Below are 22,851 nucleotides of genomic sequence, written 5' to 3' on the forward strand. Positions count from 1 at the left end.
TACAAATACCCGCCACCAGGGGTGCCCAACCCCCTGTTAGGAACTGGGCCGCACAGCAGGAAGTGAGCGGCTGGTGAGTGAGCAAAGCTTCATTTATATTTACAGCCGCTCCCCATGCTTGCACTACCATCTGAGCTCCGCCTCCTGTCTGATGAGCGGTGGCATTAGATTCTCATAGGAGCACGAACCCTATTGTAAACTGCACATGCAAGGGATCTAGGCTGCAGGCTCCTTATGAGAATCTGATGCCTGATGGTCTGAGGTGGAGCTGAGGCAGTGATGCTAGCACTGGGGAGCGGCTGCAAATACAGCTTATCATTAGCAGAGAGGTTTGACTGAACAGAGACCATAATAAACCAATTGCTTGCAGACTCATACCAAAACCCTATCCGTGAGTGGCAAGTGAAAACAAGCTCAGGGCTCCCACTGATTCTGCATTATGGTGAGTTGTGTAATTATTTCATTATATATTACAGTGTAATAATAATAGAAACAAAGTACACAATAAATGCACTTGAATCATCCTGAAACCATCATCCCCCCCCCACCTCACCCCCCGTCAGTGGAAAAATTGTCTTCCACAAAACCAGCCCCTGGTGCCAAAAAGGTTGGGGGCTGCTGTCTCCCACCACGTTTGACTTCAAGCCGCCAACGTGAAGTCACTGAACACAGAGATGAAAAGAGATGTGAAGCAGCACACTATTAAATAGTATTTCCACCATATAGGTACAATAAATGTAAATAACCTCAAGATCACAGATTAATAGTAAAATGCAGTAAAATAATTAAGAAGTGAAAATCTTAACGAGTATTTATTTACCTCCATTTATGACTTAATTTTTTAAATGGTTGTGTTTACACCAGCTCATATAATTCCTTATAATTTAGCAATAGGCTCACAAACTGGTACAAGCCAGCCTCAGCACCTCACTGATCCTACTCCATAATAATGCCAAGAAATGCTTTCTTGTGTATTTCCCTACCACATCTTTCCCCAAGAAAACACATTTTAAATTAGGAGTATGGCACTATTGATACTATGTATAAAATAGACAACTAATGAGAACATACTCTATAGCACAGGGAAATCTACTTAAGGCACTGTGGTGACCTAAATGGGAAGGAAATCCAAAAAAGAGGGGATATATGTATATGTATAGCTGATTCATTTTGCTGTACAGTAGAAACTAACACAGCATTACAAAGCAACTATGCCCCAATAAAAATTAATTTAAAAAATAAAATAAAATAAAAAATAAATAAATTAGGAGTATGGGATTAACATATACACACTACTATATATAAAATAGATAATCAAAAAGGACCTAATGTATAGCACAGGAAACTCTACTCAATATTCTGTAATAACCTATATGGGAAAAGAATGGATATATGAATATGTATATCTATAACTGAATCACTATGCTGTACATCTGAAACTAACACAGCATTGTAAATCAATTATACTTTAATATAAAATAAAAATTAAATTAAAAAAAGAATGCTACAACATAAATTTCCTATATGGATATGCTCTCAGAGAACAATAAAACTCTTTCTAAACGTAAAAATTATAATGAGTACAATTCTGTTCCTAATAATGCTAAAAATCCTTAATAATCCAGTAACTATAGTTTTCTAATATGTTATCCTAAACTTTTGAGAGGTAGCTTATACATAGGGATAATCTTTTTCCCTCTACATTAAATGCATATAGTATCAACATATTATTTTATCTTTATCCAAGACTTAAATATTTACATGTAGAAAAGTACCCAAAGCATTTTAACCAGAAATATTACATCAATTTTTTTTTTTGGCTGCACTGCACAGCTTGCAGGATCTTAGTTCCCCCACCAGGGATTGAACCCACACCCCTGGCAGTGAAAGCGCAGAGTCCTAACCACTGGGCCGCCAGGGAATTCCCACATCAAGTTATTTTAACTGACCCGGGGCAGGGGGGTTAGGATGTATGTACATTGCTAATATAGCAGTTAAAAATATTCACCATATGAAAACTATCTTAAATTCAAAAGAGGTATGATTATAATATTAAATAAGTTTCAAATAGGTAACTTTTATTTAAATCATAGCAAATCAGTTTTGGGTTTAGAGCACTGATCCATAGGATTGAACCTGTATTTTAATTATTCTATTTATTTGGTGATACAAAGGAATTATTATGGTTATGCGTGTATGTGTTAATGTTTAAAAAAAAGAATTATCATTTAGCAATATGTAAGTACTCATGGATCAAATGATATATTAATAATTGTTATCACTGGCTTATGCAAACATTATGCTTATCATTCCATTCTTTCTGCTTTCATATATATATGAAAAATGCCAATAATAAAAAGTACTAAAAATCAAGTCTGTTATCAATATCATTTATAAAATCATATCAATACAGTTTTCCTTGGAAAAATTCTGAATGATATGGCCATGTCCATTTGTTCTCTTAAAGTTTTCTAGTTATAAAATGATTACATAATCCAATGCAAAGTTTAAAAAAAACACAAGATAGAGTGCTAATTTTCTATTCTTTTTTTTTTTTTTTTTTTTTTTTTTTTTTTTTTTTTTTGCTGTACGCGGGCCTCTCACTGTTGTGGCCTCTCCCGTTGCGGAGCACAGGCTCCGGACGCGCAGGCTCCGGACGCGCAGGCTCAGCGGCCATGGCTCACGGGCCCAGCCGCTCCGCGGCATATGGGATCCTCCCAGACCGGGGCACGAACCCGTATCCCCTGCATCGGCAGGCGGACTCTCAACCACTGCGCCACCAGGGAGGCCCTAATTTTCTATTCTTTGTGAGGATGTACTGTCACAAATAGTGATAACACTTTCAGGCAGGATACACGTTAAAACTCTAGCCCTGCTGTGATTTACAAAATAACAATTCCTGAGAGAAAATTTGGTCTGTGAATAAGAGCAACTGCTCTGGAGCCATACTCCCTGGGTTCAAAATCCTGGCTCCACCACATAGTAGCTGTGAAATCCTGGGCAATTATTTATCCTCTCTATGCCTTGGTTTCTCAATCTATAAATGGGGATAATAATCATACCTGCTTCTAGAGAACTGTGAGAATTATGAGTTAATACATATAAAGTATTGGTATATAGTAACAGCTCAATAAATGTAAGTTATTATTAGTAATTCTTTTTGCCAAAAGTCTGCTTCACTTGTTATTTTATTTTGCTACAATAATAAGCTATTTCTTGTTTACTAAATTTTAACGTCAGTTTATAATGAAAGCGAAATGAAAATTTTGTTCCAACAATCCTAAAGTGGTAATAAATACAGTAGTCCTTCAGTATCTTCAGGGGCATGGTTCCAGGACATCCCCTGAATACCAAAATACATGGACTTTATATATAAGTCCCTTATATAAAATGGCACAATATTTGCATATAACCTACACACATCCACCCATATATTTTAAATCATCTTTAGACTACTTACAATAACACAATGTAATGTTATAGAAACAGTCACTGATGCATGACAAATTCAAGTTTTGCTTTCTGGAACTTTCTGGATTTTTTTTTCTTTTTTTAATATTTCTGATTCACGGTTGGTAGAATCCACAGGTGCAGAACCCATGGATACAGAGGGCCAATTACAATTTTTATTACATTTCTAATAAGAATGGTATTATTAAAAGTTGCAATTATGGATTTCCCTGGCGGCACAGTGGATAAGAATCCGCCTGCCAATGCAGGGGACACGGGTTCAATCCCTGGTCCGGGAAGATCCCGCATGCTGCAGAGCAACTAAGCCCATGTGCCACAACTACTGAGCCTGTGCTCTAGAGCCCATGAGCCACAACTTCTGAGCCCATGTGCCACAACTACTGAAGCCCGTGTGCCTAGCACCCGTGCTCCACAACAAGAGAAGCGACCGCAATGAGAAGCCCGCGCACCGCAATGAAGAGCAGCTGCCGCTCGCCGCAACTAGAGAAAGTCCGCGAGCAGCAACAAACACCCGATGCAGCCCAAAATAAATAAATTTATTAAGGAAAAAAAAAAGTTGTAGTTATTACTACAACTAATAGTTATTACTATTACTAAAAAATAAATATTTTTCTGCTGGCACTACACTACAGATATTGTCAAAATGAGTTCAATTAGAGAATTATAGAGAAACAAAAGGAAAGTAAATGTGTATAAATATGGTCCCTCAGTCCAAAAGTATTCTTTGGACTTATTCTAATAGCCCACAAGATTTCTGAGCAAGAAAGGTTAGTTCAAATTAAAAAAATCTTTTCCACTTTTATTAAAAGCAAAATCTTAGAGAACTAGATTTGGCAAAGAGCCAAGAAACTAATTCGGATTTGTCATCTAAAGTGAAAAATATTGGAATTACTTAACATCTTTTTAAACCACCAGTCTAATTTTCATCCTTGAATGCCTTAATCTCACTGCAAATAAAATACCAGGTATTCCACATTTCCATATTTTTCCTTATAAAATTATCTGGCTTACCTATGTCTTTTTCCATTGCTCTGGCCAGCTCCTCAACAGTCATTCCAATCCATACCTCCACCTCCTTTTTAGATTTTGTTGAAGATAACTGAGATTTCTGCGATTTTTTTTCCTATTAAATATTCAGAACACATAAAGAAGAAGGAAGAAAAAAACTTTGAGATTTATTCTGGAATATCTACCACAGTCAGGGCTCCTATTTCTACCAACACTCCCATAAATTGTTAAACCTTAGACTAAAATTTAAAATCCTGATTCCTTAATTCACTGTTATACACTGATATAAATAAGCAAATTAATCAACATTACTAAACAACTAACTAGAACCTCCCTTCCTCACAAAGATTTATTGCCTGGAATGTAGCATTAAGGCATAAAGACTTCAAAAATGACAAAATACTCAAAATGGATTTCTACTCACGGCTCTAGGCACTTTCAACTCAGACCAAATAATAGAGAAACTCAGAGAAATCTAGAACTACCTTCTTTGTCCCCAGAAGCCTATGTTGAGATGAAGCGGCCCTGATGAGCGCATCTGTCTGCCAGGGCTGGGCGTACAGCTGACCTGTCCACACCAGGTAAGCAGATGAAAACACGTGCCTCCACTGTGCCAACATTCTTCTTTGATACAGGCTGTGTAGCTGCCTACAAATAGTGTGCAATCGTAGCAAGTTCTCCAACTTAAGTATCTTCTGGTTCATGTTTCTCCTAGGAAAGAAGTTTTCAAATACTATTTTGGTTAATATTGAAATCAAGTTAGCAAATATTAATTGGATATCTACTACACACAAAACACTGTGCTAGGGTTACAACAATGAGTAAAACTGGGTTCCCGCCCTGAAAGAGCTCACAGTCCAGAGAGATGGAATTCCGTACTAAGTACTCTCTAGATATTAACTAGAACTACTGTTAATGTTCCTACCATAATAACACTGAAATACAATAACAAACTTATAAGGGTTCTTTTTTCACTCCTGAAACATCAACTAACCAAATCACAACTAGAGTCATTTTTTTTAAATGCAAATTTGAACTCATCAACTCTTTGCCAAACATTCTTTAGGAGGATGGGGGGAGATTATCCCTAGTTTAATGTACAACTTCAAAACATGCTATACAAGGACTCATTATCTGCCTTCTGTTAATCTCTCACTCCATCTCTTACACTCTTATAGTTCCCTCACTCTTATCTCCCAAAGTTTTGTTATTCTGTCTCACCTGTAATCTCCGACGGCTGTCTTCTAATCTTTGAAACTTTGCATATGGTCCCTCTACTTGGAACTGTCTTTCAACCCTAACATTTTCCCCTCTTCCCAATCCCCCCAAAAAAGATGCTTTAGAGTGGGAAGAAGGCACCCACTAAATATCTAATGAATAATGCCAATAAATACCTATTGAATAACGCCTTTTGAATATTACTCTTGGGACAAAAGAAGAGTTTACTGAGAGAAAACCACAACAGACCTCAACAGTATAGCTCAGAACTCAGTAGTATAGTCTTTTCCTCCTTGAGTCTTCTATTTCTTCTGATCACAACACTGCATTTCTACAGCTTTGCTTTTCAGTGTTTAAGGGAAGGAGCAACTAAAATAACATAAGTACTAGTTTTCTCCTCAGCAGATATTTCATGAGCACCATCTTCCAAGCACTGCATTTGAGGTTGTTGATTCAAAGTTTAATAAGCAAGAGTCCCTTCCTTTGGGGTTCACTGTCTTTAAAATGTTCCAATATAATGATTCTTAAACACCTCAAGAATGGCACATTTAAAAAGATTATTTAGGTACATTTCCCTGAACTAAGAAGTAAAGAGTGCTCAGGAAGCACAGAATTCCTTAGGGGGAAAAATTCTTTTAATGAGTCTAAAAACAGATTTAACAAGGACACATTAATATAATGGGGAGAAAGGTCCTACACAGAGATTAATCAAAGCACAGCTATTTCACTGACACAGGGATTCGAAAAACACATTGGGGGTCAATAAACCAAATACCAAAACTGGAAGGAACCTTACTTGCTACTTATTCCAAGCCCCTCATTTTAAAGAAAAGGAAAATGGAGTCCAGAGAGGTCAAAAAGCCTTCTCCAATGTCATACCGCTAGTTAATGACAGTCAGGACTAGAACCCAGGCTTTCTGACTCCCAATTCGGTGTTCCTTCGCCGTTAGTATATTCTTATCATGGAACCTGAAAAAGGATGTTGGAAATAATGTAGTTGCGCTGGTGAAAACATCTGAATGAAACAGCTGGAAGCCTTGGGAGTTATCTGAAAGGTAAAAAGAAGTCACTGTAGAATGTCGGATCTAGGGTGGCTTCGCCTGGAACCCGAGCCCAAAAAGCCTTGGGCACAGGGGAGGTCGGGGGGTGGAGGACACCTGCCGCGGCGCGCGGGGAGAGCAAGCAGCCGGCCGCTTCTGGTTGGATAACGCTTTCGTTATAACGAAAGTAACAATCACGCATGGATTAAGTGCATAATGGAAAGCTTCCTGAATGCGCAATGTTTGTCATCAGTGCCGCTAACACTTTAGGCCAAACAATACACGCCAACCGGGACGACCCGGCTAAGAGACCCCACTCACTTAGCTCCTTACGTAGGGTCCAGGGCGCCGGAATTCTGACGCAGGGTAAAGATCACCTTCCGGACCCAAGAGGACTGTCAGTCGGCTAGTCCGTCTCAAAAATGGTCCCCCAGGGCTGCCGGTGCCGCCGGAAGCGGTTCTACCCGGAATTCAGAAGTCCGATTTCGGAACAGCCTTGTTGCCGCTGGTACAGTCGGGGGGTGTACCCGGGTTGCGTGTCAGCAGCGTGTTGATGATCGTTTCTGCGGAACCCTTCTCTTTCTAGGAAGTAAATTACTGCTACTCTGGGGCTGTGAGCGGCCTCGATGTGTATAACTCAAGGGAAAGTTAAACGGGGAAATGTGGGAGAAATGGTAAGTCCTTAAAAGACATACTAACAAAAAGGGAAAAATGCAAGGGAACGTGGCGATAGACCCAGTTAGTACTGCGCGAGGAGCGCTTTCTTTTTCAAAAGTCACCTCGTGTGGGTGGCATTTGAAGTAATAAAGCTAGAGTGGGTTCCAATCCCAGCTCATCCCCACTTGTGTAGACTTGGAGACGTTATGTAAACTCTCTGTGCCTCCCCCCCCCCATAGTCTGGCCACCTAACTCATGCCCCTCCCCTTTTTTATGTTTGTCTCCCCAGTGCCACCGCAAAGATGTGTAATCAGTGTTGTTGAATGACTGAATGGAAACCTCTCTCCTGAAAATCTTTTTAATGAACCTAAACACTCACACCCTTGAAAACTATTGAAGTGCACTTCAACTGCTATCATTTTACTTGCCTTTCACACTCACTGAAGTGCCAGTTTCTGCAAGAAAGTGTTCTTTGCTCTCTCTGCCTTGCCAAGTAGTTGAGAAGCAGAAATTGATTGAATTGAACATCAAAGTAACCGTCATACCTTTTTTCCCCAATATTAAACTGAAAATAACCAATATGTTTCTAATCATGAAGAAAATACATACTAATGTGGAAAATTAAAGCAATACACTAAAACATAGAAAGTGGAGGGAGGGAGGAAGGGAGGGAGGGAGGGCCAAAGCTGGAAACATTTGAGCAACAAAATAACACAGTATTAGATTATAACAAATAAATGGGGGAGAAGGGACAAGTCCTCCTTACAGAAAAATTCCACATAATATATGTGTATAACTTCTACTAGGAGGTAAAGCTTAACCACCACCCCCCTGCCCGCCTTGAGTGTGGACTGGACTTAGTGACTTGCTTCCAAAGAACAGAATATGGAAAGGGAAAAATAGTACCTTCATAATGGAGAAAATTGGCAGACACCACCTTAACCAACTGATCACGGTAAACATCACCAGCAATGTCATGTTGATAACATGTACCCCCAGAAATGATGCGATGAGGACATTTCATCTCTAATATTCGTCCCCAAAACCCACAACCCTACTCTAATCATGGGGAAAACATCAGACAAACCCAAATTAAAGAGCATTCTACAAAATATCTGAGCAGAACTCTTCAAAGCTGTCAAGGTCATGAAAAGCAAGAAAAGACTAAGAAGCTATCACAGATCAGACAGAAATGTGATGACTGAATGCAGTGTGGGATCCTGTATAGAATCCGGGAACAGAAAAGCACACTAGTGGAAAAACTGGTGAAATCCGAATAAAATCTGTAGTTTAGTTACTTGTAATACCCCAGTGTTAATTTCTGAATTTTCACAAACATATCATAGTTAATATAACATGTTAACATTAGAGGAAACCGAGTGAAGGACATTTGGGAACTCTCCGCTACTTTGCAAATTAAGATTTATTTTTTTACTAAAGAAAGTGAGTCAAATCCTAGATCCCACCTCTCTGGAAGTAACCACTTTGTGCGTCTGTGTGTGTGTACACATCATTCCATTTATCTCTGTATAAATACATGTATACATACAATTTTATGTAAATGAGATTCATGCTATAAATGCTGCTTATCTCTGCAACAATATATACCGGAAATCTTCCACGCTGATGAACATAGATCCATATCATTCTTTTAAATGATTTTGAAAGATTCCATTGTTTATAAGTGACATACCCATATAGATGGACATATATGCTGTGTCCAGTATCTAACATAATATTGCAGTGAATATTTTGGGGCATACACTTTTGCATGCCAGTCCAATCCTTTCTCTAGAATAAATTCCTAAAAATGGAAGCCCTATTTCCTTTCAGTGAAGAATGGTACTTATAATCTAGGCTCAGGGTGTCAGGTATGTTCATTGTTACTGGGGTTTTGATGCTCTCAAGCCCTCCCATTGGTCAAAGCTGGGGAATATTATACACATGTGTGCACACATTTCCATCTACATACATTGAAAACCATGTGTTCCCGCTGATATCGTGAAGTCCAATCTAACACCACAGGGTTCAAACTAGGCTTTTCCCTTTATATGTATGTAACTTCCTTTTCTGGCAGTGAGAAACCTGACTCGCATCAGCCTTATATTTCCTTATTTAAGCAATTCCCCTGTGTGAAACCAATCTCCAATCTGGCCACCACCCCATCTCCTGCACTCATGCCCTCCTTACCTCTCTCCAGCTTGGACTCCCAAGGCCAGTTCACCCCTTGAAGTGGACATCTTCACCCTGATTGGATGTAAAATGTTAACATTAGGGGAACCTGGGTAAAGGGCATTTGGAAACTCTCTCCAATATCTTTGCAACTATTCTGTAATCTAAATTTACAGCAATACAGGGCCACTGGAGCCCCCCACTCCTGCCCTACATCTGTGGATGGCCTGCCTTGCCCTTGCCCCTGATGGCTTTAGGACTGAAAACTTGCGGAAGGGGAGGGATGAAGAAGGGCTCCTATTCCCACTTCACCTTATGTCCTTTGTTGGCCTTCTAATCTGATCATATTAATTATGGAACATAGTAAGTTCAGAGACAGGTGGAGCCAACTTAACCACAAATAATGTTTCATACTGCCATCTCCTTGGTGAGAAATATGTCTCAGAAGTATTAAATGATAGGTCTAAAACACAAACTCAATGAGCAAACTTGAAACCAAAGAACAGTGGGAAAAAAAGAAGGAAGGGAAGAAAGAAAAGGAAAGAAAGAAAGAAAAGAAAGAGAAAGAAAGGAGGGAGGGAGGGAGGGAAGGAGGGAAGGAAGGAAGAGAAAAAGGAGCTGTATTGTGGCTATCCCTTTCCTATCTACAAAATGGTTTGAACTCTTGTCAGTTCTGACTTTCAACTTGTTCCCTCTCCCAACCTTTTTCTTGCCTTTCAAGATCTTGGCAGAAAGCTCCTTTTTAAGGGGCTAGGTCACTTCAATATCCAGACTAATTATAGTTCTTGGTGATAATTAGACTAATTATAGTTCTTGCCTTCTTGCAAGAGGGATAGGGTATGAGTTGCAGCCCAGCACACACTGGCCTGACAGTACTAGAAGGAACTACAGTCATGTCTCTGGGCTTATTCTAGGAGGAGGAAATCACAAGGAACAATACAAGAATTAGGTATCTTCCAAAGAGAAGCTGATCAGGGCTGCAGTAAAGCAGAACAAAATTACAAGGTTTAAATCTGTTTTGTTTTTTGTCTCAACTGTCATTTGTTGGCTTCACAAAATAAAGTAAAACACCCTGCAATATAAATTGCTAGAGGAATGGTACCAGGAATTTTAAAACTAGAAGAGACTTGAGAACCTGAATCATGGCAATCTAAAATTATCAGTAATAGTTACGATCATAACTATTATTTTCACTGCCACTTATGTACCAGTCACATAAATATTTTGTTGTATTTAATATGTTATACAGCAGTTCTTGGCACATTAGCAGATCTGAGGCCAATTGACAATTCAGTTTTCCTTGACTCTGATTTGAAAAATTTGTTATCTAGAGGTCAAATTTTAGTAAGGTCAATTTATTTATTTATTTATTTTTATTTTTTTTATGCAGTACGCGGGCCTCTCACTGTTGTGGCCTCTCCCGTTGCGGAGCACAGGCTCCGGACGCGCAGGCTCAGCGGCCATGGCTCACGGGCCCAGCCGCTCCGCGGCATGTGGGATCTTCCCGAACCGGGGCACCAACCCACGTCCCCTGCATCGGCAGGCGGACTCTCAACCACTGCACCACCAGGGAAGCCCAGTGAGGTCAATTTATTTTAAATGTGTGGCTTCGTGGAAGATCACTGTACCTTAATAATAGTAATAATAATAGCTATCTTTCATTTGACGTACTAAGGATGAAGCATTGTTCTTAATGCTTTATCATTATCATCTGATTCAAGCCTGCAAGATTGAATGTCTTATTTTTGAACATCAATTTTAACAAACCAGAGGGATTTGCACTATCACTGGAGAAGTTAAGTAACTTGTCCCAGTCACACCCTTAGTGATCGGTGAGATGGACCTAAATTCAAGTCTGTCTGATTCCAAGACTGTTTCTCAACTGCTACCATAACTGAAGAAATTGAATTAAAGACCTTTAGGGGAAAAAAAAAAAGATCTTTAGGGTCCCATCCATCTTTGAGATTTTACCTTTTGAACATATGAAAATAAGCATTTTTTAACTTAAATTTGATATCAATCTTTACTACATGATATATGGTAAATCTTTGTGTTTCTATTAGTATTGAAGCTTCTATTAAAGCAACAATTCTCTTTATGGAAAACAATAAGAGTAACAATTCTGTATATTTCTAGTGGAAAACATGGCATTCATCTCCAGTAACCTCTATATCAATACTGATTAAAGATCTGTGCATTGGATTTTCATCAGCAATGAGATAGTTATCTCTTTACCAGTGGCATTCAAATTACACAAAGCATTTCTTGGGTTTCCTCTTGAGTCTCATCAAATTATGCTTCACTGATTTCTTCATACATGATTACATCTCTTACAAAAACTTTTTAATATAAAGTCTTTTGTTTCCATTTTCCCCAGCTTTACTGAGGTATAATTGACAAAATTGTAAGATATTTAAAAGTGTACAATGTGATACAGTGTACAATTTGATATATAAACACACTGTGAAACAATTTCCCCCCACTGAGTTAATTAACCCATCCATCACCTAACATATTTACCTTTTTGTTGTTGTCATGGTTGAAAATGTTAAGTTCTATTATCTTAGCAAATTTCAATCATACAATATAGCATTATCATCTGTAGTCACCATGTTATACTTTATATCCTCGGACCTTATTCATCTTATAACTGAAAGTTTGTAACCTTTTACTAACCTATGTTCCTTATTTCTACATTCTTGTCCCATCTGTTCCACTAACTAGTATTACAACTTTGAATAAGACAGCAACCTTTCTGGTGTTCAATATCTTCATTACAAAATTTAAAAGGTTACATTCTTGCAGTATTATTTCTGGAAAGTTTAAAAATATAACTTTTAAATAAATATAAAATGCATATGTGTCTAAAGATGTATTTAACTCATTAATGGGGGATCCAGAAAGATGGTAAGCCTTGGTCAAAGAGAACTGGGGAGTGCCACATATCTACAGCTGCTGAAAGAATGAATATTTGAATAAGACTGCTAATATAGGTACAAAAGTGGTTAATATCCTGCAGCACAATAAACGGTTACCTTTTCTATGGGACAAAAATCATTTGCATCTCTACTGGACAAAATTCAATTATATTACTATCAGTTTTCTACATGTTAAGATTTACCCTTACAGAGTTGTACAGTACCTCTGTACTAACAAATAATAAATATCAAGTCAAACAAAAGCGCACATTCCTGGAGAATCAGACAATCCCCAGGAGTGCCTGCTAGACAAAACCCAGCAGGAAACTGAAAGAACGAATAGTCATCCCTTCGCCTATTTCCAAGTTTAGGATAATTTTTCTTAATAGAACTACGGATCCTCTGAGTTTTAAAATTCTCTCTTAGGAACCAGCGCCAAAACTGTAACACCACTAAGAACTACAACACTAGCACACCGCAGTAAGCACACACGGGTTACGTTTATTCTACTCAGGACTGTCATTTGCCATTGTAAACCACCAGACTAACTGAAAGGCGAACTGTAATTTGCTGATATTTATGGCTTCCAGGAAAGCTTGACAAAGGATGTGTCTCATCTTATGCTGAAATTAAGTAGTTTGTTCAATAATTAATAAATATATATTAAGAACGCATCATGTACCAATCAGTTTTAGGATAAAACAGAGAAATAAAATAGATGAAGACTCCTGTCTTCAAGAAGATTATAGTCTTGTAGTGAGAAATTCCATATGAATTAAACATTTGAAGGTTGAGTAAAAATTAGGAGACAACATAAATGATATCATTTGTAAACTTGGGTGGGAAAGACCTTTCTAGTCATAATTCTAAAATCAGAAACTAGGGAATTCCCTGGTGGTCCAGTGGTTGGGACTCTGCTCTTCCATTGCAGGGGGACCCTGGTCTGGGAACTAAGATCCCACAAGCTAGGCAGCAGCGCATCCCCACCCCCCCAAAAAATTCAGAAACTATAGGGGAAAGAACCATTAGTTAGACCAGTGATTCCCAAATTTGAGCAGGTATCAAGTCACCCGGAGGGCTGAATAAAGCACGGATTGCTGGCCCACCCTCCCAGAGTATGTGATTCGGTAAGCATGAGGTGGACTAGGAGAATTTATTTCTAACCAGTTCTCAGGTGATGACAGTAACGCTGGTCTGAGGACTACATTTTGAGAACCTGGATTAGAATACATAAATATTTTAAATGTTTGTACTGTCAAGACATTATAAATAAATAAATAAATAAATAAATAGCTATAACTGGGAAAACATTAGCAATCTATGATCAATTAATAGTGTAAATTGGGAGCATTTCTCCTCTACTCTTGAAGTTCTACTCTTCTCTACTCTTGAACTCTTGAAGTTCTTTTCTGTGAAAGGAGCTCATTTCATGCGATTTTGGGCCTTTTTCTGCCTCTTTACTCATTCTGATTTCGAGGATATGAGTCCAATTACTAAATTTGAGACTAATTGAGCATACACTCAACTCAACTTCCTTTCCCTCGGGGGAACCAGTCTGCTACTGGCAAAGAGAGCAGACAAAAATCACTGTGCTCTCCAGCAATTCTCCTTACATTCTAGTGGAGAAGTTTATATTTTATCTTTATGGTACTAAGTTGATATTTAACAAGTACAGACATACCATCCTACATCAGTAAACATAAAAGTGATATTGATATTTTTCCTAAATCTTAAAAACACAGTGCAAATGCGTGTTTGCTTATTTAATAGTTTTGACTTTGGTAATCAAATAATTGCTAATAAACATGTGGAGAATGGAATGTTCTTGTACTGCAAATTTATAAAACCATTCTGGAAGGTGATCGACAATAGTTATCAATTTAAATGTATAAACTGTGTAACTTTGCAGATTCTAAGAAATAAATGAAATAATTATGCAAAGATATATAGATATAGAACTATAGATACTTACCATAGCCTTCTTTATAATACTATGAAAAATTAGGATATTATTAACATATAAGTCATTGGACATTGGACATTCCCAAATTTGGAGCTGGGTGAATAAATGAAATACTATACAGCCATTACAAGTGATAATGTAGTTCTCTGTTGACATGGAAAGATGTCTACTGGGTGAAAAAAGGAAAGATCATAAAATATCATATGTTATATAATCAGATAAAACTAGAAATAGGGCTTCCCTGGTGGCGCAGTGGTTGAGAGTCCGCCTGCCGATGCAGGGGACACGGGTTCGTGCCCCGATCCCGGAAGATCCCACATGCCGCGGAGCGGCTGGGCCCGCGAGCCATGGCCGCGGAGCCTGTGTGTCCGGAGCCTGTGCTCCGCAACGGGAGAGGCCACAGCAGTGAGAGGCCCGCGTACAGCAAAAAAAAAAAAAAAAAAAAAACTAGAAATAAACAGCATATATAGAGTATACATACACATCATACATGTGGTGTGCATATATATGTATATATACCTGTGACATAAATGCTTGTGCATCTTGTTGTGTGGTCTGATTTTTTTTCAATAAACATGTATCTTTTTATCTTCTGTGTTTCTTTTTAAAGTATGATTTTAAAACATTTATTTAAAGAAATAAAGTTATACAACTTGCTAAAAAAAACATTAAACAGTATTTTTACACTCAGAAAAAGAAAGCTACTTTATGTTTTGGAGAAATGCTGAATATGAGTTTGTTTCTGATTGACCTGGCTCTTTTTGCTCTTACATTATACCCCATACTTTTCAAAAATATATTTATTAATATTTACTGAAATCAGCACTTATCATAAATAGGTAAATCAAATCAGCAAGGGTAGAGGAATATGTGATTAGGAGTAATCTGGTCTCAAACTTATATTTTATTAAAATTTATGCAAATATATTCAATTTACAAGTTAATTTAACGCATTAAAATCACAGGAAATTTCTCTTTTTAGTCAGTAAGACTAGGACAGAAATTCCAAAGTAGCTCCCATAAACCGAATCCAATCAAACTAATTATTCTGAAATGCTAGACCTAAAGAAAATATTCCCCAGTCCGCGTGCAAAGTAAGAAAAAATAATCTACCCCATAGTACTTTTGTATAGAAGTCAGTTTTCTTGGGTTGCTGTGAGAACCACCTACAGACCATGTAATAACAAGGAGTATAAGGCTCCGTTCATTCATTTAGTGGTTCACTAGGTCCAGAAAGGTAAGACTGCTTTGAAGAGCAGCTCAGAGCATGTCTTGCTGCCCTGGCCTCCTTCTGCAGGGGTTCCTGAATCACAGCAATTGCTGTTCCACCTGGTTCAGGGTTAGGAGGTCAGAGCTACTCACCAGGTATTTATAGTACAGCCTGGGGCTTACAGCAGTGTCTGGAAATACTTCCTTGTCCAAAGTAAAGCTTCCTTATGACTATTTAATTTTAAATGAGTGTTTAAAGTGAACAAAAGAAAGAAACCTGCTACTTCTCTGCTTAACCAAGTTGTCATCTACTGCATGTGCTTTTTTCATTTTGTATGAAACCAGTATTTTCCCAGACGAGAAAACTGAACATCTTTACCCGTTTCATATTTTAATTTGGAGGTAATTAAATTCCATCTGCCCACTTATTAAATTTTTTATACCTTAACTTTCTTCTCTTTTGAAGTCGTTTGAAAATACCCTCGCGTGATATTAATTGTGGAGACAGTTTACACTTCCCTTTGTTTAATAACATTTTTTGATCTTTTTCAGATTTGGTTTACATTTATTTTTAACTTATTGATTGCCCCCTCCCTGTTATTAGCCGGAGATAACCGCCTCAAGAAGTGTATTTTTAGCAGGTAAGCATTTTAGTTCTGATGAAACAAAAATTCACATTTTAAGGCAAGACAAAAAAAATTTAAACATAAAACTTTTAATCTACTCTTTGGCCTCCTCCCTTCCTTCTAGTGTGCATTGTGCATCTGCATTATGTGTTAACCAGAACTCCCCAGTGGCAGAAATACCTGCTCAACCATAAAGATCAATTTTCCTTATTTTGGGGCCAGCCATGTAACTCCTCAGAAGATAATATTCCTTCCTCAATCCTGTAAGGGGTCACAATGACCCACCACTCACCTGGTATGTGCAGACATCTTTGGTGAACAATGCCAATATACTATTTCCCTTAAAGATAGTGATTGGTGCAGAAGAGACACTTAAAGGACGTTCTTAGCTTAAATACTTACTTGTGACCTTATTAATGTAACTAGCTGTATTACTTGTATTCTGCCTATTTTACAAGATTATTGTTTCTTGCATTACCAAATGTGTGATGAGCCTCAGATAAAACTAATGATGATTAGGCTAACTGAAATGACTGATCAAACACATAGTTCCACAAGATCAATGATTGTTATAGTGTAACTCTAGATGCAAGAAGAAGCAACAAGAGGGAACCACTTCCTGGACCATAACAGACTAGTAAGACAGGCAGTCCAGAGGCTTTTGGTTACTGTTAACAGGGTCTAGTCCAATTATAGTAGCACGTTGAGTAGCCTATCAATGAAATCCTCACCTGACCTGGAAATCGCCATTAGGCAAACTGGTCATGAAATGCCTTCCAAACATTGCTCAAAGTTAAGACCAAAAGGGAGGGGACTGTCAATTAAAGAATATTGCCCACCGTCCAGTTCTACAAGAATCAAGTCATTAGCTACTGCAGTCGCTGACCTACAGTACATCCTGAAAGGAATTCAGGGTGGAGATCAGGATGAGACACTTTGTATACTGGAAAATTGACCGAACTGGCCCTCAGATAGATCTTTTCAGGAGAAATCTTTATGAACCTAGTTTCCTGCATCTTCCCATACTTAGAAAAGCACTAAAACCATTAACTAAGATATCTCTTCCTCTCGAATAGCAGTAACCTTCTACTAAGATGAGTGCTTGATGGCATGTACCACTTTGCCAAAATCATACATACTAGCCTCACCCTTTACCTCTTTGGAACAGTCCCCAGAGCTTTCTGAAAGACTGCCTCCCGGGTTATAATCCTCAGGTTGGCTCGAATAAAAGTCTCCATGTCTTTCTTAGATTGACTAGTGATTAATATTTTCATTGATAGTTCCCAGCTCCAGTGTGTAGGAAATGAACAATGTCCCCAGTCCCCGCGCTCTTTGCATACCAACCACACTGACCTCTTTCAGTGCCTCTGCCTTGGTTTGCTTCCTCCCACCCTTGCACAAGGTGTTATGCTGTTTCCTTTGCCTGGGACACTCTTCTCTCCTTGTTTTGCCCTCTTAGTCCCTACTTATCTTTCAGATCTTAAACTTCACTTCCTTGACCACTCTGCCCTCCCCTAAACTAGATGCGATTCCCCTATTATATCCTTCTTAGCACTTGTCACCCAGGCAACTTAGCATTTGTTTCTGTATTTGACTAAAGCTGTATCCTCCGATAGACTGTTTGCTTTACAAGGTCAGTGTCTCTGTCTGGTTTTGCTCACCACTGTACCTTGAGCACTTAGCTGATCTTCAATCCTATTTTACTGAATTTAATTAAATCTGGCCCAACTCCCCACATGATGGAGCTGGAAGGAAAGTTAACCTGAGGCTATTATTGAGATTTTCTCCCTTCTCCATGGTATCATGCAGGAACGTAGGAGAAGCCAGGGAACTGGACTGTGGAATTACTGTCCTCTTCTTCACGGCTCCTCATTGAGCAGTGATGCTCAGAGGGTGCTTTGGAAGGGCTGCCCCAGGTGGACTGCCTTCCACTGACAGCAAGTTCCCAACTTGCCACCCACTGGAGGGACAAAGTGCCAAAAAAGGAACTGTCCTCCACCGTCCCATCTTCCCCACCCCAGTCCTCACCCTCTCTTCTCTTAGGAAACCTAAATTTCCTCTTGGATGTAGATGCTTTCCCCTCCGTTACTCTAGGAACTAACCTCCATCGTCTCCTGTCCTGGGATGAATACTCCTCCAAGGGCCTTTAGAAACCAGTTTTCCTGGAATGGGTTAGAGAAAGAGGATGCTAATAACAGGTTTTTTTGTTTGTTTTCATTTTTTTTTAAGTTACTCTCCTCTACAGGTATGTGTATTTTGAAGCAAAATTGGGGGCATATTGTCTATACCCTTCTATAACTCATTTTCCCCATTTACCAAATTGTATTTCCCTATAGCCTTAAATATTGAGAGTATGATTGAGAATATAGAACTCCCTAGGAAGAAGTCACCTAATTTATTTAACATGCCCCTTTAGGGTGGGATATTCCTGGTTCCGTAGCCTGACAGTTAGGATCCTTTGTGCCTAGTTCTAGCCTCGTCTCCTGCTGGCAGGCCTCTCATTCTGCTCTACTGTCACACCAAATCATAACGCCCCAGGACACGTCATGCTTCTCCTCCATTCTTCAGAGTTTCTTCAGCTGGATCCCTTTTTTTCTGATCAGCTCCTACTTATCCCTTCAAATTGGTGTCATCTTCTCCTACTGCTTTCCCTGACGTACCACCCCAGTCTGCTTAGTGCCCTTCTGGGCTCCCAAAGCATCCTCATTATGCCACTCTCATTGCACTGGGCATATTTTCTTGGATTTATCCTCTGAATGCTTCAGTCCTCTTCACTAGATTTTAAGGTCTCTGAGGGCAGAAAGCATGGTACATATAGATGTGTCATAGTGTACCTGGCACATAGAGTTGTTCCAAAAGATTTGTTGAAGAGACACAGTTTGCAAGAAGCATTTTTTTTTTTTATTGCCTCGCTTTCTTTTTGGGTATGCACAGCTTCTTAGGATGGCTTTAAACTTACCTGTCCTGGAATTGCCCTTTGTTTTATGCAATTATGGGGTTTCTAACATTCTTCACCTAATAAACACAGTGATGCCCAGTCCCCTTGGTGTTGATAAATATTTTCAATTTTGGTCTTTTTATTTCCTTTGCCAGGTAGGCTACAATTGTAGCTGTTTCTTTACTTTGAGCAGACGTAAGATGAGGTTCCCTTGTTTCATGGACCCTGGCACAACTCCATCTTCCAGATCTCCTTTTCAGATTCGTTCCTTATCTGTCAATTATCCACACTCTTCCTAAGGATAATAAGAGTCTTTCCCTCAGTGTGTTCTTGGAGAAATGCCAGAAGACTTCTTTTTGTTTGTTTCTTTTGGCTGTGCCATGCGGATTATGGGATCTTAGTTCCCGGTCCAGGGATCGAACGTGGGCCCTCAGCAGTGAAAGCCCAGAATCCTAACCACTGGACCGCCAGGGAATTCCCCCAGAAGACTTTTTAGTAAGTTTTCCCGTTTGTAAAATAATTTGGTAACCCCCATTTATCAGATACTACCCCTTCTCCTAGAATCATGAGATTTCATATTCAAGTTCTGTGACTAGATGTCCAGTTTCTCAAGTTCACGCTGATATTTTTTTTTTTTTTTTTTTTTTTTTTTTTTTGCGGTACGCGGGCCTCTCACTGTTGTGGCCTCTCCCGTTGTGGAGCACAGGCTCCAGACGCGCAGGCTCAGCGGCCATGGCTCACGGGCCCAGCCACTCCGTGGCATGTAGGATCTTCCCAGACCGGGGCACGAACCCGTGTCCCCTGCATCAGCAGGTGGACTCTCAACCACTGCGCCACCAGGGAAGCCCCATGCTGATAATTTTGAATTTAATGTTTCATGTTGTTTTTTCCAATGTAAATTTGAGATCGTTATTTGCTTTGAGGACAAGGGACTATGCGAAGGATAGCATTTCTTTTGTATTTAATACAATGCTGACATGTATGTTTGATAAATAAATATAAATATGCATTAAACTTGGGTTAGGATAGTTTCTAAACAGTGATATAAGGTTCTTTTACCATAGACAGATTTAGCTTCATTTTATAATAAAAATCTTTGGTGGTAAGACTCATTGGGAGCAGGGTACTTGGTCATTCAACCACAGGTAGACTAAGATTAAGAGAACATTAGTGTAGACCAAGGGGAGATGATAGTCATTTGGGCTAGAGTGATGGAGGTGGTTAGAAGAAGAAGGATTTAAGAAACTGAACTGTGATGGATTGGCTATGGGTGGGGGGAGGGATTCACACCTTGCATACCTGATGGATGGCAGTTCATCCAAAGAGATTTCCAGATCAGAACACCCTATTTGCCTAGACAATGTGCTGGATGCCATGGCCAATTTTTCCTCTGTGTGTTCCTCCTTCGTAGCTGTCATGTAGACCTTATTCTTGGTTGTTTCCCTAGTTTTGGACATGATTCACATTTCTTAGTCACAATCAGATTCCAATTTTTTCCCGTCTATGCTCAGGTCAACGTGATTGAATTTGGGTATTCTTGAAAGTCTTCAAATATTTTAAGGACAGTCATTTGCGATATGCCATATCTTCATATAGGTGGTCTTTGGTATTCTAATGCTTTCTACTTTCATTCTTAGACGGAAACCTAGTGAAAAAAATGAGCCTCACCACATCTTATACACCAAAGTAAATTTTAAATGCATTAATGAATTGAATATTAAGAAAATAAAAAAGAAAATAGATCGAATAGTCTATTGCTGGAGGTTAGCTTTCTATACTTAGATCAGAATAACTTAAAAAGAATGACATTTGGTTACACAAAAATAAGTAACTTCTGCAGATAAAACCAAACTTTAAAAAATCCCTTCTTGGGAATTCCCTGGCAGACCAGTGGTTAGGATTCTGGGCTTTCACTGCCAGCGGCCTGGGTTCGATCCCTGGCTGGGGAAATAAGATCCCACAAGCTGCGCGGTGCAAGAGAAAAAAAAAATCTCTTCTTAAATGGGAAAAATGAAAACCATTTGGAGGATATATGACAAATAAAAGGCACATAACTTGATTATTTAAACAGCTCATGTAAACCAGTGTGAAAGCCATTAACATTCACTCCATAGCTAAATGAGCCAAGACATAAATGAAACTAATTCACAAATGGGGAAATAAAATAATAAACATGGAGAAAATGTTCTGAGTGATCCGTTCCCCCTTATCTAAGTTTTCTAAATACTCTGTAATGTGGTACATTGCTTTTGCTGTTGACCTGAATTTAGGTGGCCAGGGGCAGAGGCCTGTTGTTGTTTCTATAATCAAGGATCAAACAACTGGATGGACTGTTTGAAGGAAAACATGGCTTAATAGTTTTTAGAGGTGGGTTAAGCTTAGAACTTTTAAAATTGTATTATCCAAGGCCAATTCTGGGTGAAATCGTGAAGTTGGCTCTGATTTCCTCTTTCACAGCTTCCTCCAAGGTTGTCATGTGGGTGAGGACTCAGATATAGCCCTCCCTCGGTATCCAAGGTATCCAAGGGGGATTAGTGCCAGGGACCCCACCACAGATATGAAAATTTGTGGATGCTGAAGTTCCTTACATAAAATGGCATAGCGTTTGCAAATGACCTATGCACATCCTCCTGTATATTTTATTTTTTTAAAAAATAAATTTATTTATTTATTTATTTATTTTTGGCTCGTTGGGTCTTCGTTTCTGCGTGCGGGCTTCCTCTAGTTGCGGTGAGCGGGGGCTACTCTTCATTGTGGTGCCCACGCTTCTCATTGTGGTGGCTTCTCTTGTTGCGGAGCACGGGCTCTAGGTGTGCAGGCTTCAGTAGTCGTGGCATGCAGGCTCAGTAGCTGTGGCTCACGGGCTCTACAGCGCAGGCTCAGCGGTTGTGGTGCACAGGCTTAGTTGCTCCGCAGCCTGTCAGATCTTCCCGGACCAGGGCTCAAACCCGTGTCCCCTGCACTGGCCGGCGGATTCTTAACCACTGTGCCACCAGGGAAGTCCCTGCAGTGTCTTCTTAAGAGACTTCCTCTCCAGGCCTTCAATGTGCACCCCAGAAATGACCTAAATGTTATATATTCCTACTAGAGTTAAACGTCCCTAGGAATATCTACGTTTTATCTGGGATTCTATTCCTGAATTGGTTGATTTGGCCTGCGCTGGGGTCCTAGCCCAGACCGAGACCCCTTGTCTCAGCCAGGGAGGTTCTTTTTCCGATTGGATTCACACAGCCAATAACAAAACCTATGCTGAGACTGGAACAGCACGAGCTTTATTTAATGGCTAAAGAATGGAGAAGCGGAAACCTCGTTTGCAAATCAACTTCTCTACCCAATTCCAGGCGAGACACTATGTTTATAAGAGGGTCGAGGTGGAAGGGAGGGAATTGGAAAGAGTGGGAGGAATATTCATGACTTATCCGAGAACGGGGATGTGGTTTGGACCTGGAACTGATGCAACTCTCCTTTTCAGTACTTGTATGGTCTTTTCCGGTTGTTGTCATGGCAACTGTCAGCTGCCATTGCACCGGTGGGTGTGTCATTTAGCATGCTTAGGTATTACAATGAATGTATCATGAGGCTCTAGGTCTACTGGAAGTTAAATCTTCAGCCATCTAGTGCCTAATTGGTT

The 22,851-nt window shown here is 39.3% G+C and overlaps 1 protein-coding gene across 12 annotated transcripts in view; it reads right to left on the reverse strand.

Annotated features, from left to right (window-relative positions):
• The window catches only part of MTIF2 (mitochondrial translational initiation factor 2), a 43,679-nt gene that overhangs the window by 19,870 nt on the left and 958 nt on the right, over positions 1-22,851 (reverse strand). Inside the window, exons 2-6 of one of the 12 annotated variants that reach the window (XM_082642109.1) lie at positions 18,385-18,444; positions 9,585-9,641; positions 6,577-6,666; positions 4,965-5,187; positions 4,483-4,594 (exon numbers count right to left, since the gene is read on the reverse strand). In XM_082642109.1, the coding sequence (XP_082498235.1) occupies positions 4,483-4,594; positions 4,965-5,183 (331 nt within the window). In that variant the 5' untranslated portion in view covers positions 5,184-5,187; positions 6,577-6,666; positions 9,585-9,641; positions 18,385-18,444. The other 11 variants (XM_082642113.1, XM_082642115.1, XM_082642108.1 and 8 more) reach the window with 11 other exon arrangements.

Source organism: Mesoplodon mirus (assembly GCF_964341445.2).
Source record: "Mesoplodon mirus genome assembly, chromosome: 14".
NCBI classification, from domain to species: domain Eukaryota; kingdom Metazoa; phylum Chordata; class Mammalia; order Artiodactyla; family Ziphiidae; genus Mesoplodon; species Mesoplodon mirus.